The 15,024-nt window shown below is 44.9% G+C and overlaps 1 protein-coding gene across 2 annotated transcripts in view; it reads left to right on the plus strand.

Moving 5' to 3' along the window:
- Positions 1-13,994, plus strand: part of USP49 (ubiquitin specific peptidase 49) — an 87,927-nt gene extending 73,933 nt beyond the window's left edge. For both annotated transcript variants that reach the window (XM_028097661.2, XM_028097662.2), the window contains 5 exons: positions 2,783-4,148; positions 5,680-5,884; positions 9,010-9,118; positions 9,680-9,885; positions 10,871-13,994. In XM_028097661.2, the coding sequence (XP_027953462.2) occupies positions 2,811-4,148; positions 5,680-5,884; positions 9,010-9,118; positions 9,680-9,885; positions 10,871-11,061 (2,049 nt within the window). In that variant the 5' untranslated portion in view covers positions 2,783-2,810 and the 3' untranslated portion in view covers positions 11,062-13,994. The remainder of the gene's footprint in view (positions 1-2,782; positions 4,149-5,679; positions 5,885-9,009; positions 9,119-9,679; positions 9,886-10,870) is intronic.
- Positions 13,995-15,024: the final 1,030 nt, after the last annotated feature.

Below are 15,024 nucleotides of genomic sequence, written 5' to 3' on the forward strand. Positions count from 1 at the left end.
ACAAGTATCCTAGGGAATTCTGATGCTGATAAGTGGCTCAGGAACTACATTTTTAAAAATGTTAAGTAAGTGAGAAACTTGGGAATTGCCAGTCTCTTGATTTTTTCCCCCCTTCATTCTTCCATTACTGACTTTCATTTGTGTACCCAGTAATTGGTTGTAAGCAAGATGTGTACCCAACTTGAACTCTTGATTGGTAGTAAGTAGCAAAAAGAAAATTCATTTATTTACCATTTAATCTTTTAATGTATGTGTTTTAATTTGGCTGTGCCCTATAAAAAGTAAATGGTTATTTCAGTACCATTCTGGACTGTGTGGGAAGGTAATTCTGACAGAACACCTTTGACCACTAAGAGTAGAGCACCCACAAAATTATAATGGAGTAAAAAAAGAAATATAACACATGGTCTTCTCTCTGAAGATAATATCTAGTTAGGAAATGGATAAATACATCCAGAGAACTGTCTTAAAGGGCACTTAGTAACAAATCAGTAATTTGAAAAATAACGTAGGAGAAACTAAATCCTGAAAGAACTCAAAGGAAAAGCATGATCTGATCTGACTGAAAATCATCTAGGTTACTTCCTTTGTATGATTTTAAGAATTTCTTCTCTAGGGACTTGGCCTTTGCCAATCTGGAATGGGCAATAAAAAACGGGAAGGATCTCTAATTTGGTCCCATGGTATAGTTGTGGGGGTTTTGGCAATAGTACGAGGCCAAAAAGGGCATCTGGAAACCAACTAAAGGGACTACTCAGAGTGTACTGGATTTAAAACTTCTCTGAGTGGGACGCCTGGGTGGCTCAGTCTGTTAAGCGTCTGCCTTCGGCTCAGGTCATGATCCCAGGATCCTGGGATCGAGTCCCACATCAGGCTCCCTGCTCCGTGGGGAGCCACTTCTTCCTCTACCCCTGCTTGTGTTCCCTCTCTCGCTGTGTCTCTCTCTGTCAAATAAATAAAATCTTAAAACAAAACAAAACAAAAAAAACTTCTCTGGGTGACTCCATAATCATGGAACTTCATTTGCTCACAGAAATGAAAGTGGAGAAGAAATGGAGGTGAGGGAAGTTCACTTTATAAGAGGAACTACCTTTAGGGAATTTCAAATACTGGTATTGGGAAAGAAAAAAAAAACTGTCAAGGTTCCAAAGAATAAAAAGTTTTCTTTTAAAATAATTGTCTATAGCCTCTTCTCCTTGGAGAAATTGCCCCTTAGGCTTCTCTGAGGACAATATTTGAAGAAGCAATGTTAGGAAGACAGGACGAAAAAGGGAAAAAAGCTCAATATGTTGGGGCACCTGGGTGGCTCAGTTGGTTAAGCGACTGCCTTCGGCTCAGGTCATGATCCTGGAGTGCCGGGATCGAGTCCCACATCAGGCTCCCTGCTCAGCAGGGAGTCTGCTTCTCCCTCTGACCCTCCCCCCTCTCGTGCTCTCTATCTCTCATTCTCTCTCTCTCAAATAAATAAAATCTTTAAAAAAAAAGCTCAATATGTTATTTTTTTAAAAAGCATTTTCACATATTTGGAAGATTTGCTTTTTTTTTCTTTCTTTTTGCTTGGTAGTTTGGTTAAACCAGTAGCCACTCCACCACTTGTCCTAAGAGTCAGATTTAATTCTGTACTTACCTATACTTTCAGTAAAGCAAGTTAACATTTTCCCACCCTTTCTACAAGACGTTCATGTTCTTTTCACATTGTCTTAGTCCCTCAGGGTTGCTATAACAAAAATACCATAGACTGAGTGGCTTATAAACAGCAAACATTTTTCACAGGAGGCTGGGAAGTCCAAGGACTTCCTGGTTCATGACTGTAACAGCTGGCTTTTCGCTGTGTCCTAACATGGGTGAAGGGTGAGGGAACTGTTTCATAAGGGCACTAAAAATCCCATTAGTGAAGGCTCATCCCATGAGGGTCAACCCATTCATGACCTTATCATCTCCCAAAGGCCCCGTGTCCCCTTGGGGGTGGGTGGGTAGGAGGTGTTGATATTTTAGCATATGAAAGGGGGGTACACAAACATTCAGACCATAGTAGACCTATAAAATGTTACTTAGATTGGGGCACTTGGCTGGTTCAGTTGGTAGAATACGTGACTCTTGATCTTGGGCTTGTGAGTTTGAACACCACATTGGGCGTAGAGCCTACTTTAAAAAAAGTTGTTTAGATTGAGGCTTACACACTACCTCCTTAGGTTCTTTGGACTCAAGAAAATAAATATGATACTTTGTACTGTAGAGGACTTTCTCTTTCTTACTTTTATCTTATCCTGTTACCTCTGTTTTGAAATACATTGAAACCGACCTAATATTGCCTTTTTGAGGGTCTTCATCTCTCAGTGGTATATGAAACATGTCTCTCCTCCCTTCTGTCCCTTTGTGCATACAACTAGGATCTTGATCAGTACAAGATATAGAGGCTTTTACTTCTAGGACATCATCAGTTCAGAGATGGTTCAGAGTACAAGTTTCTTTGGTGGCCAGTTGAGTACAGTGTGAACTAAGGGTAATGCCATTTCCTCAGGAGTACAAATCTGCCTCGCAAAAAATTAGCTGATATTTAAGAATTAGTACAGGCTTAGAAAATGTAAAGATTCAACTTGGTGCTAAACCCTCCCCCCATATTTCTTTTTTTTTTTTTTTAACTTCCTTCCAAAGGAACCAATTTTGAATTGAAAAGTAATGAGCATTGAATTGAAAATGGCAGTTGCAAGCCTTTTTCTAGGGAAATATTTTGCTGAAAGCTTTCTCTCTCTTTCTCTTTCTGGGGGCTCTGTTGTGCCAGGTTGAAAGAGTGGAGCCTTCTGTAAGACATGGATAGATGCAAACATGTCGGGCGGTTGCGGCTCGCCCAGGACCACTCGATCCTGAACCCGCAGAAGTGGTGCTGCAGGGAGTGCGCCACCACCGAGTCCGTGTGGGCTTGTCTCAAGTGCTCCCACGTGGCCTGCGGCCGCTACATCGAGGATCACGCCCTGAAACACTTTGAGGAGACCGGGCACCCGTTAGCCATGGAGGTCCGGGATCTGTACGTGTTCTGTTACCTGTGCAAGGACTACGTGCTCAACGATAACCCGGAGGGGGACCTGAAGCTGCTCCGAAGCTCCCTCCTGGCGGTCAGGGGCCAGAAGCAGGACCCGCCGCTGAGGCGCGGGCGGACGCTGCGGTCCATGGCCGCGGGCGAGGACGCCGTCCCGCCGCAGCGCGCTCCTCAGGGACAGCCGCAGATGCTCACGGCTCTGTGGTACCGGCGCCAGCGCCTGCTGGCCAAGACGCTGCGGCTCTGGTTCGAAAAGAGCTCCCGCGGCCAGGCGAAGCTGGAGCAGCGGCGGCAGGAGGAGGCACTGGAGCGCAAGAAGGAGGAGGCGCGGCAGCGGCGGCGCGAGGTGAAGCGGCGGCTGCTGGAGGAGCTGGCCAGCGCCCCTCCGCGCAAGAGCGCGCGCCTGTTGCTGCACTCGCCGCGCGCCGCGGCCCCGCTCCCCGCCTCGCCGCGCGCGCCCGCCGGGGGCCGCCCGCCGCCGCGCCGCGCGCCCGCCATGGCGCCGGGCGTCACGGGCCTGCGCAACCTGGGCAACACTTGCTACATGAACTCCATCCTGCAGGTGCTCAGCCACCTCCAGAAGTTCCGCGAATGTTTTCTGAACCTCGACCCTTCCCAGACCCAACAGCTGTTTCCCAAGGCCCCCAACGGGAAGGCTCCGCTCTCGGGCAGGCCCCCCGGCGGCTCAACCACCGAGCTGTCAGCCAGGAGCGATGGGGCCGAGGCGTGCGAGCGGGAGGGCCTCTGCTTCAACGGCGGGGCCTCCATCAGCAGGAGCCTAGAACTCATCCAGAACAAGGAGCCGAGCTCAAAGCACATTTCCCTCTGTCACGAACTGCACACCCTCTTCCGAGTCATGTGGTCCGGGAAGTGGGCCCTGGTGTCGCCCTTCGCCATGCTTCACTCCGTGTGGAGCCTGATCCCCGCCTTCCGCGGCTATGACCAGCAGGATGCGCAGGAATTCCTCTGCGAGTTGTTGCACAAAGTGCAGCAAGAGCTCGAGTCCGAGGGCACCACGCGCCGGATCCTCATCCCCTTCTCCCAGAGGAAGCTCACCAAACAGGTCTTAAAGGTGGTGAACACCATATTCCACGGGCAGCTACTCAGTCAGGTAGGTTGGCCCACCCTGCTCCCGACTCTCCCCCGTCATGTCCCAGGGAGGCTTGCTGGTTAGAGTTTGGGCTTCCCGTGAGTGCCTCCGCCAGGTTATTGGGCGGACGAGGATAGCCAACATTTGCTGTAATGACGCATAACGGAGGGTGGCTATTGTACCTTTCGTTGTGTTGTAACGGCCTTGTTGGTGAACTTGCGTCCTCTATCTGGGCAGATTTTTAGTTGAATTTGCTGTATCACATCATTTTCAGTGACTGTCTTTAACCTTTAATGACAATATAGGTAATACAATATCCTCATTGTTATAATTAAGAACCTGTTGTTGGTGTGCCCTCCTTGATCAATTTCAGGAAATTGAACAGTTTGCCTATAACCCTGGTTTCATAGTTTGAAAGAGCCTTCTTCCTTCCAGAACATTCTTTACATACAAGGAAGGGAGATGGCTAGGAGGATGCCAAAGGCCTAAGCAAGTACCCCTTCTGTTCCCCATTACCTCTCGTTTTCTGGATCGTTTTCTCTTACCTGTGCAAGGACTACGTGCTCAACGATAACCCGGAGGGGGACCTGAAAGCTGCTTAGAAGCTCCCTCCTGGCGGTCAGGGGCCAGAAGCAGGACCCGCCGCTGAGGCGCGGGCGGACGCTGCGGTCCATGGCCGCAGGCGAGGACGCCGTCCCGCCGCAGCGCGCTCCTCAGGGACAGCCGCAGATGCTCACGGCTCTGTGGTATATGTCACAAACATATAAGCAAAGACTCATAGATAAGACTTTGTGAGAATGTGCGGAGTTAAAAAGGTGGGCAACGTAATGGATTCAGGTAAAACATCTACATTATGTTACTGAGGTATGTGTCTCAGTATTTAGGGTTTTAAAAGAATGATGAATGGGTTGGGAAGAGGTTTATTTAGGCTTTTGTTTTTTTAGCATGTAAAGGGGGCGTACTTATGGGCACTTCCTCTACCTGCCGTGGGTCCACAGGAAGAACAGTGCATCTGGGAAGGTTATAGTGGGAGAGGAAGTCTGATCATAAGGCACTTTGAGGCTCTTTGAATACAGGGATCTGTGTAGGGATAATACTGGCAGAAACAAGGGCAAAAAAGAGAGGCAAGTTGGAGTGGGTAGAAGTAGCAAAGTCTGGATGAGGAAGGAGTGAGGATGAGAGAAGCAGACAGGAATCTGCCAGTTCTCTATCTCACACTGATCCAAGAATGGTTCCATGATAACTTCCAGTGTGTACTGCCACAGCACTGAATGGTAGAGCATGCTTTGGGAGACAGAGAGAGAAAAGGGTAGGTAATAATCTCTGTGCTATGTAGTTTTCCAGTTCCAGCTAGCATCATAGTTAGAAATGTATACCAACAGTAATATGTTCTAATCCTCTTAAGGTTACATTTATTATTTTAATATACTAATTAAAATTTTTTGAAAACTTATGCTTCTTTTTGCTAAGATATGTTTTGTCTAAATCGAGCAAAAATGTATGTGGGAAACATGGAGGTTATATAACCTGTAAATCAATCTTTTCATTCTAGGTCACATGTGTATCATGCAATTACAAATCCAATACCATTGAGCCCTTTTGGGATCTGTCCCTGGAATTCCCTGAACGGTATCACTGCATAGAAAAGGGGTTTGTCCCTTTGAATCAGACAGAGTGCCTGCTCACTGAGATGCTGGCCAAGTTCACAGAGACAGAGGCCCTGGAAGGGAGAATCTACGCTTGTGACCAGTGTAACAGTGAGTGCTGGGGGGTAGAAGTGGAGAGGGAGAGGGGGGCCGTGCATCTGGAATATTGGTGTAAGGTGCTGTTTTTGCTCCTTTAGTCAAAAGTAACACTGATAATATTGAGTGGTTCTAAAGCATCTTTTAAAGATTTTTTTTCTCCCATTTTCCTGAAAACAAGCATGTGGACATCATGTTAAAAAACAAAACAAAACCTAAGAGTTGGGCTTCCTTTGACTCCTGCTATGATTGACATTAGTTGTTATCTTGGGAGGCATTTGAAAGTGTGGATCCTGAAATGGGGACTCTAAGAATGTGAGTACTTAGCTTCATAGTGCTACAAGGGTCCTGCTTAAATTCATGAACCTAGATCTGACAGTTCTGATTTCATCTAAAGTCAGGTGGCATAGCTTGTTTGAGGGTTACGGTATCAGAAATGTGTGCCTTGTACTGAATTTGCAGATTTCAATCCGCAAATCGTCAGAATCAATGCAATAGATTGGTACGAGTGGGACCAGGAAGGCAAGTCATAAGGTGCATCAGCTTCATGGTTACTTTCTGCATTTGTTTCTTCATATGCCTTCACATGCCATGCATCTGGGGAAGAGAGTATTTCTCTGTCACAGCTCTCATTTTAAAGTGGAACTCTTTGCATGTGGTTGGTTACATAGGCACCTTTTGCAGAGCTTCTTCCATCTTGCCACAGTAATAACACTTAGTGCTTTTGCTAACCCAGCACGTACAGAGGAAATGCGGAGCAAATACTTAGAAGCTCGAGTTTGGTTTTTTGGCATATCAAGATTTGGAAACTAAAATTAATGGATTGTGCAGATATCTTGAAATCAATTTGCAGCCATAAAATAGTTTGCACTACAAGTTTTGAGAACCACAATCTCATGATGACCCTTAAAATATTTGCATATGGTCTTTTAAAATAGTGAACTGTGGGAAACCTATTGTCCCCGAAGAGTCAGGACAAAAATAAAAAGTCATGCTTGATATTATTGCCATTTTTAAACAAAATTTGAAATGCTGTACTTGGATAACTACAGAGTCACCTGCCCTGTTCCTTATTGAGATATAAAGGTTGTGACTTAAAGTATCTTATTAGAGCAGTATCTATTTGATTTTTTGAAGGTAGTGATGCCTAAAGCTTTTTACTTGTGAGGAACAGAAGGATGTTAACAGCTTTAACTCCATCATTCTCGGACAAGGTGGATTAGGGAGGAAATACTTTTATTTATTTTTGCAAAAAGGGATTGTTTTTCTGGTTGCCAGATGTGCCAATTTATCAGGATTCCTCTAGGCAAGTTCAAATAGTAGCAGGGAAGGAAAGCTATGGCAAAAGGTCTGAGATGCATTGTTGTAATGTGCTTGTGACGTTTCAAAACTGTCAGGCTTCTACCTTTCCATGTGGCCAGATTAATCGAATGGAGACAGACCTGATCAATCTCAGTTGAATCAGTAATTTCTTTTTCTTTGTGAATTTCATTTTAGGGAAACAAAGCCGGATTCTATATTGTCTTCATCTTAGCTCACATACTCCCTCTACTGAGAATGGCAGTCACTGCCAGGGTTCCCAGGCAGTGCTGCAATAATTTTCGAAAATCTGCTGGTGAATTAGAATGTAAAATAAGGTCAGGCCCCTCTTTGAATTCTCTTTCTGTCCATGCCCCCACATATCATGACCACCAGCCCTACTGAGAGGTTCTCTGGCACACTCATTCTGCTGCAGTCTGTTATGAGAACAAGCAGCTCCACATCCTATTGTCCCAGGGAGCCCCGTGAAGCATCATCTGGCTGTGATTTGCTGCCTTTCATGAGTGGTACAGACAGGACTTAGATGTCAAGCTCTTCAGACACTGAGACCATGATATCTCAAAGACAATTAGCAGGCACCACAGTGAACCACTAGTTTTATATTCCCATCCATTCACCAGTCTAATTAATATAATAACCGAGCAGTCATCAGTAAATGGGTATAGAGAAGGCTTCCGATGGAAATTAAGAGAACTTTATTTCCATTGTTTATTTGATGTAATTTAGAAATGCATTCCCCTCACAATTCAGTAGCTTTAGAAACAAAATGAGAGTCTGAGCACTGGTTCTGCTTTGGAAGGGATGAATTTGGCCAGTCTGTCCACCTTGTCCTCCATGTCCAGCCATATGCTTTTATCCAAGAAACATGTTTCAAAACCTAGATACGGCATACAACTATAAAACCAGCAGTTTCTTTTCTAATATTTATATATGTCACAAACAAATCATGCTGAAGAAAGAATCTGTTTAAATATTCTGTCCTTTGGTAATCCTGTGCCCTCTTACTTTTCCCCCAAGCCTGAAATATATGCATTATTCCCCATTTTACAGGAGAGGAAACTGAGGTTGAGAGTTTTGAACAGCACACAACTAGCTGTGAGCAGGAAATAGAATTAGGCCTACTTGATGAAAACACAAACTTTTCAAGTTACATTCTGGCGCATCATAATTTAAGTGATAAGTGAATATATAAAGGCATAGAACCCTGACGTGCATCTACTCTGCATGCATGTTGTTGCAGTGACCTTCCAGTATATTCTATTAATAAATCCCTGATATCAGGAATATACCACCCAAAACCCATACCAGTTTTGGAGGTTGCTGATGCAAAAATTGGAGAGTGGATATATCAGGATTAGGTTTGGTTGTTTTTCAGTTAACTCAGATAATAATGACTTAAAAATGGGATATAATTTTTGTTTCCTCTTCCATAAAAGAAGTCTGAAGGACATTCAGGGACTAGTATAGTAGCTGCGTGGTCACTAGGGACCCAAGCTCTTTTCACCTTTCAACTTGACTAGTTCAAGGCTTCCACCCCAGGGTTAACTCGTGGTCGGAGAGGAACAGTTACAGTCACCCTTGCTGCCACCCAGTCATCCCTTCCGAGCCTGGGAGAACTGCCGTGACCACACCAGGCAGGCACGTGGGGCTGGGAAATGCAGTCTGACAGAGGGTCACAGCACTGCCCCAGATAAAACTGAGGTCCCAGTACTGAGAAATAAGGAGAAAACATATTGGGTGGCAAGTCATTGTCTCTGCCATAGCCAGGAAAGGACGAGACTCCTCACCATCTATGTCTTATACCTTCCCAAACCATATAGGCAAACGACGAAAATCCAATCCCAAGCCCCTTGTTCTGAGTGAAGCTAGAAAGCAGTTAATGATCTACAGACTACCTCAGGTCCTCCGGCTGCACCTTAAAAGATTCAGGTGAGCTTGCTCTGGGGCCTTCCAGGTGGCTGTGAGCTGTGGGGATGATAGCTGCCTCAAAGGCTTTGGTGAGGGTAGATGTCTTCTTTGGTGTTGGGAGGGGAAGCCTATTCCCTAGAGACCTTGCACTTTCCATGGCGACTAAATGCTTCCTGCCCAGTAAGGCATGTTAATGGGGGGGAGCCCAGGACAGGGCTTCAGCTCGCACGGCCCTGTCTCATCAGCTAGCCTGCACTGGGTGTCTGCTTAGGAGATTCTGTAGCCCCACTTGGGCTTATAAAGAGTCATTTTCAGAACCAAGTATGACATAATCTGTGAAAAAAAGCGCAGGCAGTAAACTACAAAAAGATTATTGCCCAAACTGCTTGTTTTAGGGATTTCTAGTTTCAGAGTACATCATGGAACATTCACGGGAAATACATGTGGGCATTGATCACTGTTTTATTGATGCAAAAGCCACATCTTGAAGGTTATGTTTTCTCAGTTCCCTTTTTTACCTTCCTCTACCTAGGATAACATATGCCATTTTTTACTAGTATGAACTTCATATCCATGCTTTAGGTGGTCTGGCCGTAATCATCGAGAGAAGATTGGGGTCCATGTCGTCTTTGACCAGGTATTAACCATGGAACCTTACTGCTGCAGGGACATGCTCTCCTCTCTTGACAAAGAGACCTTTGCCTATGATCTCTCCGCAGTGGTCATGCATCACGGGAAAGGGTTTGGCTCAGGACACTACACAGCCTATTGCTACAACACAGAGGGAGGTGCGTGCGCTTGACTCTGTGGGGTGGGGGACACGGAAAAGGGTCGGTGTGTCCACATTCCATTGCTTTCCTTTTATTTCATCTATAGGGGGATATTACATACATGAAAATCTAGTGGAAAGAATTATGAAAGTTGAATTCAAATTTTGGATATATCACCAAGTGACAACAGAAGATTGTTCTAAGAATTGACAGGAACCAACACATATAAAAGTACTTAGCATGGTTCCTAGCACATAATGCTTAATTAATTTTAGAGGTTTCTCATTGTTATTAATACTTCTGCAGACCTCCATTTCCTTCGTGGTTAAGCAGAAATGCTATGACTTTCATAACCTCATGGAGATACTGTATGAATCTCACCAGCCCCAGCTCCCAGTAAAGCTGAAGACATTTCCTGAGCACTTCCTATGTCCTTACCATAGGAGGTATGGGGGGTACAAGGGCCCCGCTGAAGGAGATTTTAGTCCTTGTCCCCCCAGAGCATAGCCTCCCAGCTACTGTGCACTGAGGTGGGTGAGCTGCGGCTGTGTTTTTTGTCATGAACCCCTCAGCCCTTAAGGCAGCTGGGGTGAAATAATTTTTTATTCCTTCTAAATTCCCCTTTATCACTCCTCCATGTACATTTCACCCCCCCTCCCACTCCTCTTCCCATCTCTTAGCCCCCAGTCTTCAGGCTACTTTTGTAGAAGGCCCTAGTGGGCAATGAAAAAGCCTGAATAAAATGAGGACAAAAATTACAGTCAGTCGATCTGTAAGTAGTATCGAGGTGGGCTTGGGTGGAGTCAAAGCCGGTGGTCGCAGGAAAGTCTGTTGGTTTCATTTACCAGTCTTCCACACCCCCTCCCCCACCCACACCCCACCAGTCAGGGGTTGGTTCTGTTCAGAATTCCTCTGTCCCTTTCTTCATCTCCTGGTTTTGCCTGCCGATTGGAAATATGAGTGGGGTAGTCACTTTCTCTCTTTCTTTCCTTTGGTTTCCTAGGTTTTTGGGTCCACTGCAATGACTCAAAGCTGAATGTATGCAGTGTCGAGGAAGTGTGCAAAACTCAAGCCTACATCCTTTTTTACACTCAAAGAACAGTTCAGGGCAATGCAAGAATTTCAGAAACCCAACTCCAAGCTCAGGTGCAGTCCAGCAACAACGATGAGGGCAGACCACGGCCCTTCCCCTGAATGGGAGGCACGTTTCAAGGACTGGCTTGCTTTTAAACTATTGGTGTTCGTATATCTTTCCTCTTACAGGAAATAAGGTTTAGTGCAGGAACAGAGTACTAGGTTTGCCTCACTGGGACTACAGCAGAGAAGGTGCTAGGTGACTCATGTTCTATCATAAAATCTGTAGTCACTTTCTTTTGAATGGATTTGGGAATTCCCTCCTTTGATAACAAATCAAAAGGAGTAACTTCTATGAAGATTCTTTCATCAGTTGCTTCTGAATAGAGAGGATCTGGGTGGAGGAAAGAGGGGGTAAATTGATCATATGCAGCTGGGAGAGCAGCCATGTTTTTTTTCCATTATGTGATTCCCCCACTAATCAGGACTTCCTTGCGGCCCCAGAAGAACCCTCCTGATGTGAGCAGCCCTGGACAGAGCACGTGAGGTGGGGCCCTGGGCTGGCAGCTTGCTGGATGGGATTGGTTCCAAGGCGGGAGGTGAATAATGCTTTGTCCCCACAAAGGAAGTAAAGGGTTGAAACCCCTTTCAACCCCACAAAGGGTTGAAAACTTGCAGACTTCCTTTTTTTAGGGGAGAGCAGTGGAAGAGTGGAATGAGATGCATAGAGCAAATTTGCCCCGTGCAAAACGGGAGGTTTTTCAAGTGTCCTACCCTCCCTGCCTGCTGCTGTCATTTAATCATTCCACATCGTCTTGAGACTGGCATGAATGTCCCTTCATTCTAAAGAAGGAACAGTTCATATGGGGAAGCAATAAACTGGTCCAAGACTTGTTCTTTGTTGCATGCTGAGCCTAAGGGCACCCCTGGCTACCCAGTTCTGTAGCATGTCTCTGGTTTGGGTGTAGGGCAAGCACATGGTTTGGTGTAAATTGGTCATTAGGCCAGTTGTCTGAGGCTGTCTCAGAACTCAGTTGAGGGTAGGCAGGGATAGCTGGTGGTCCAGGCCTTATCTGAATGCCCATCACCTGTTCTCACCTTGGTCAGCATGCAGCTTTTCTTAGCCTGCAGCTTCTTTTTGCACCTGGAGGGCTAGAACATCCTTGTTCAGCACAAGGTTTGGGAACTTCTGCTTTCGTAGGGCTTAGGAATCTGCCCCTATACATCTGAACAGTTCATTGCTGCTGGTCCTGGCCTGTTTCCTCCCAAATTTGATAATCCCTACTGTTTCTTTACCCACCTACACTCAGTCCATCGGAGAGAAAAAAAAAAAAAAGAGAGAGTGCCCTGTCCTTTACTTAAGTGCTAGTAAAATACATGTTTCTTTTTATATGGGGTCAGTGTCTAAGTGGAATGAAATTGCCCAGATGGAAACCCTCCTCCTCATCAGGCATCACTGAATTTCCCTTCTCAGTCCTGCAGTAAAAGTGAACGCAAACCGAACTCTGACTGCGGGGGCTGCTGCAGCCCACCTTTGCCTGTCACTATGAATGCTCATCTTCTGACTGAGTGTATCATATTAATGTTTCAATTCAGGGAGAAGTCACAGTTGTCACTTGAAGGAAGCAGATGTGGAGGGAGTTTGGGGAACGGTGGGAGGTTGGGAAAAGAGCGGGTAAGAATGAGGGTCGTAGCTTGGGGGGTGTTGATGAGCCCCATTTCCAGAGCAGATCTGTAGCCTTTGCTGTTGACCTCTTTTGAGATGGACTCTCCCATAGGACCTGTCAGACAGCACTGAGACATGGAGGAAATTCAGACAGAAAATGGCTCACCCTGATAAAGAAGGGGGAGTGACTATATTTTAAATTAAACTTGCTTTTTCCAACACTGTGAGGTTTCTGTAATATTTAGCTTTTATTTGGAAGCGATAGCGTATGGCATTTTTTATGCTATTTGGTTTATATTGTCTACTGCAGGCTTCTTTGTACAAGCTTGGCCCGGGCTCACCCTCTCCTGGACACTGTTTTAAAGTGTCACAGCTGCCCATGCTGCCAGAGGCTCTGAGGTAAAGCTATACTCTAGATCCACATTTTTAAGTTGGCAGGATTGATGATGACTTCTTGTGGCAATGGAAAAGCCCATTAACTCAAAAACAAAAACAAAAAACAAGCAAAACCCCAAGGAGAGTAAAAAGGAAAATATAAATTGTGCCTCATCTTTCTTTGAATGCTATATTTGTTATTCTAGAAAAAGAGAACTTACAAATGGAAAAGAACTAAATAGAGCATCTACTTCATCCCTCAGGCTGTCCAGGGGGAAATACTTAAGAATAATGAACATTTAATGGAAAATTAAAAGATCTTCAAATTTAATTTTTAAAAATAGTTTTATACCAAATATTTATAAGAATTATTAAGCAGATTTAAGGACTTTGTGAAATAAATGCTTAACTTAGCTGGGCACCCTTGTTATCAAAATAGTAAAATTGTTTAAAATGAGTTGGAGTAGAAACCACCCCCAGAGTCCTCACTGAGCTGCGTATTCTCGAAGGTGCCCCTGCAGTCACAGACACCTCAGGTACCCAGAGGCAGCAGCACTAGACGCTGTTGAGAAGTTAGTATTTATGGAGATTTTTATTAAAGAGTTCCCTGCTGCATAAGCCAATGGCTATTGTGAGGGAAATGTCCCTTTGCCTTTAATTTATTTACATATTGGAAGTAGATGGATTTTTAGTTGCATCTTACTTTAAACTGAAACATTCTAAAGAGAAGAAGATACGAACCAGGTAGATGTTGACTAGATGCTGCCAAATCAAACCCGAGATCTCCTAACTAAACCTTACGGGGCCTGCTTCTCCAGGCAAGTAGTTAGAGTCCCGTTCCAGGAACCCTTTGTAGTTGGCTGGTGTGTTTACTTTCTGCTGTAGCCAGCCAAGATGAATGCACCGTGGCCCTCAAAAAGGATTTTTACCTCAATCTAGTTTGACCCTCATACTTGTGGTTGCCTCTGAGATGAGCAGCCATGCTAGTGTTAAAAAAAAAAAAAAAAAATTAGGAATGCCCTCAACAGCCAGGAACTGAAGCTCTTAGTAAATGGTGGGCAGAGCTCTTGCCAGTTTTGATCCAGCCCCGTCTCAGGCTGAGGGGGGCAGTGCCACACTGAAAAGAATTTCCAGATGTCTCTTAAAATGTCATGAATAAAATTAGAAACTGTAGTAGAAGTGTTAATGTGTCCTATGGACTCAATAGCAGAGTTTATTTTTGTTTTTAATGGCAAGGCTTCTAGAGTCAATGATTGTATGAGTTCCCTACTCTGGCTACACTTACATAGCTTCATCCAAGTGCAAGAACTAATGACGTGGATTGGCTGGCAGTGGGGCATGGCCCTGGCCAGCCCCCTGCATAAGCCTGAGAGAGGTCGACAGTAGTAAAGAAGGAAAACTTGGTTGGGATGGGGGGCGGGATGCGGGTGGGCAGGCAGGGAGGGGGGAGATGGAGTTTGTTTGACTTACTGATAAAAGCTTTGCGAACTAATTTTATACAATTCATAACATTTGGTGCCTTGTACCCAGTTATGGTTTGCATGGGATTGAAAAGATTAAGGGAAAGGATGTCGCCTTGTCATTTTGGGTGGCAAATAGGTCTGTACAGTGTAAAGGACATTTGGTATCAGACTTTTTAAAAGCATTTCATCTCGTGTGTGAAAGATAATTATTCTTACCAGCAAGTTCTAAAATTTTACTGTAATGTCCAAAATCTTTGGATTTGTGACTATTCATCAAATGGCTGCTTTTCAAGGCAGACTGTGTACCCCGTTCTTCCTCACCACCCCTTTTGTGTTCTAAACATTAACTCGGTCCTTTTCGGGTAGGCTGGGAGTGCTACCTCTTCCCAAATATATACTATACCCCTATCGGGTTATACCTTATGAGTGGAAGGGTTGCTTTTCCAGCTGGTTGGGAGAGCACAAATGTTCAGAAAGGGCCTTTTTTTCTACTGTTGGGCAACTTATGGTAGAAGTTGAACAAAAATCGTTCCTCCTGAAGTATTACCTTCATTAGTTCTGAAGTTCTTTTGCACAAAA

The sequence above is a fragment of the Eumetopias jubatus genome, unplaced genomic scaffold (assembly GCF_037043125.1).
Source record: "Eumetopias jubatus isolate StellerSeaLion01/CBP00866 unplaced genomic scaffold, mEumJub1_p1.0 scaffold_6, whole genome shotgun sequence".
Lineage (NCBI taxonomy): Eukaryota > Metazoa > Chordata > Mammalia > Carnivora > Otariidae > Eumetopias > Eumetopias jubatus.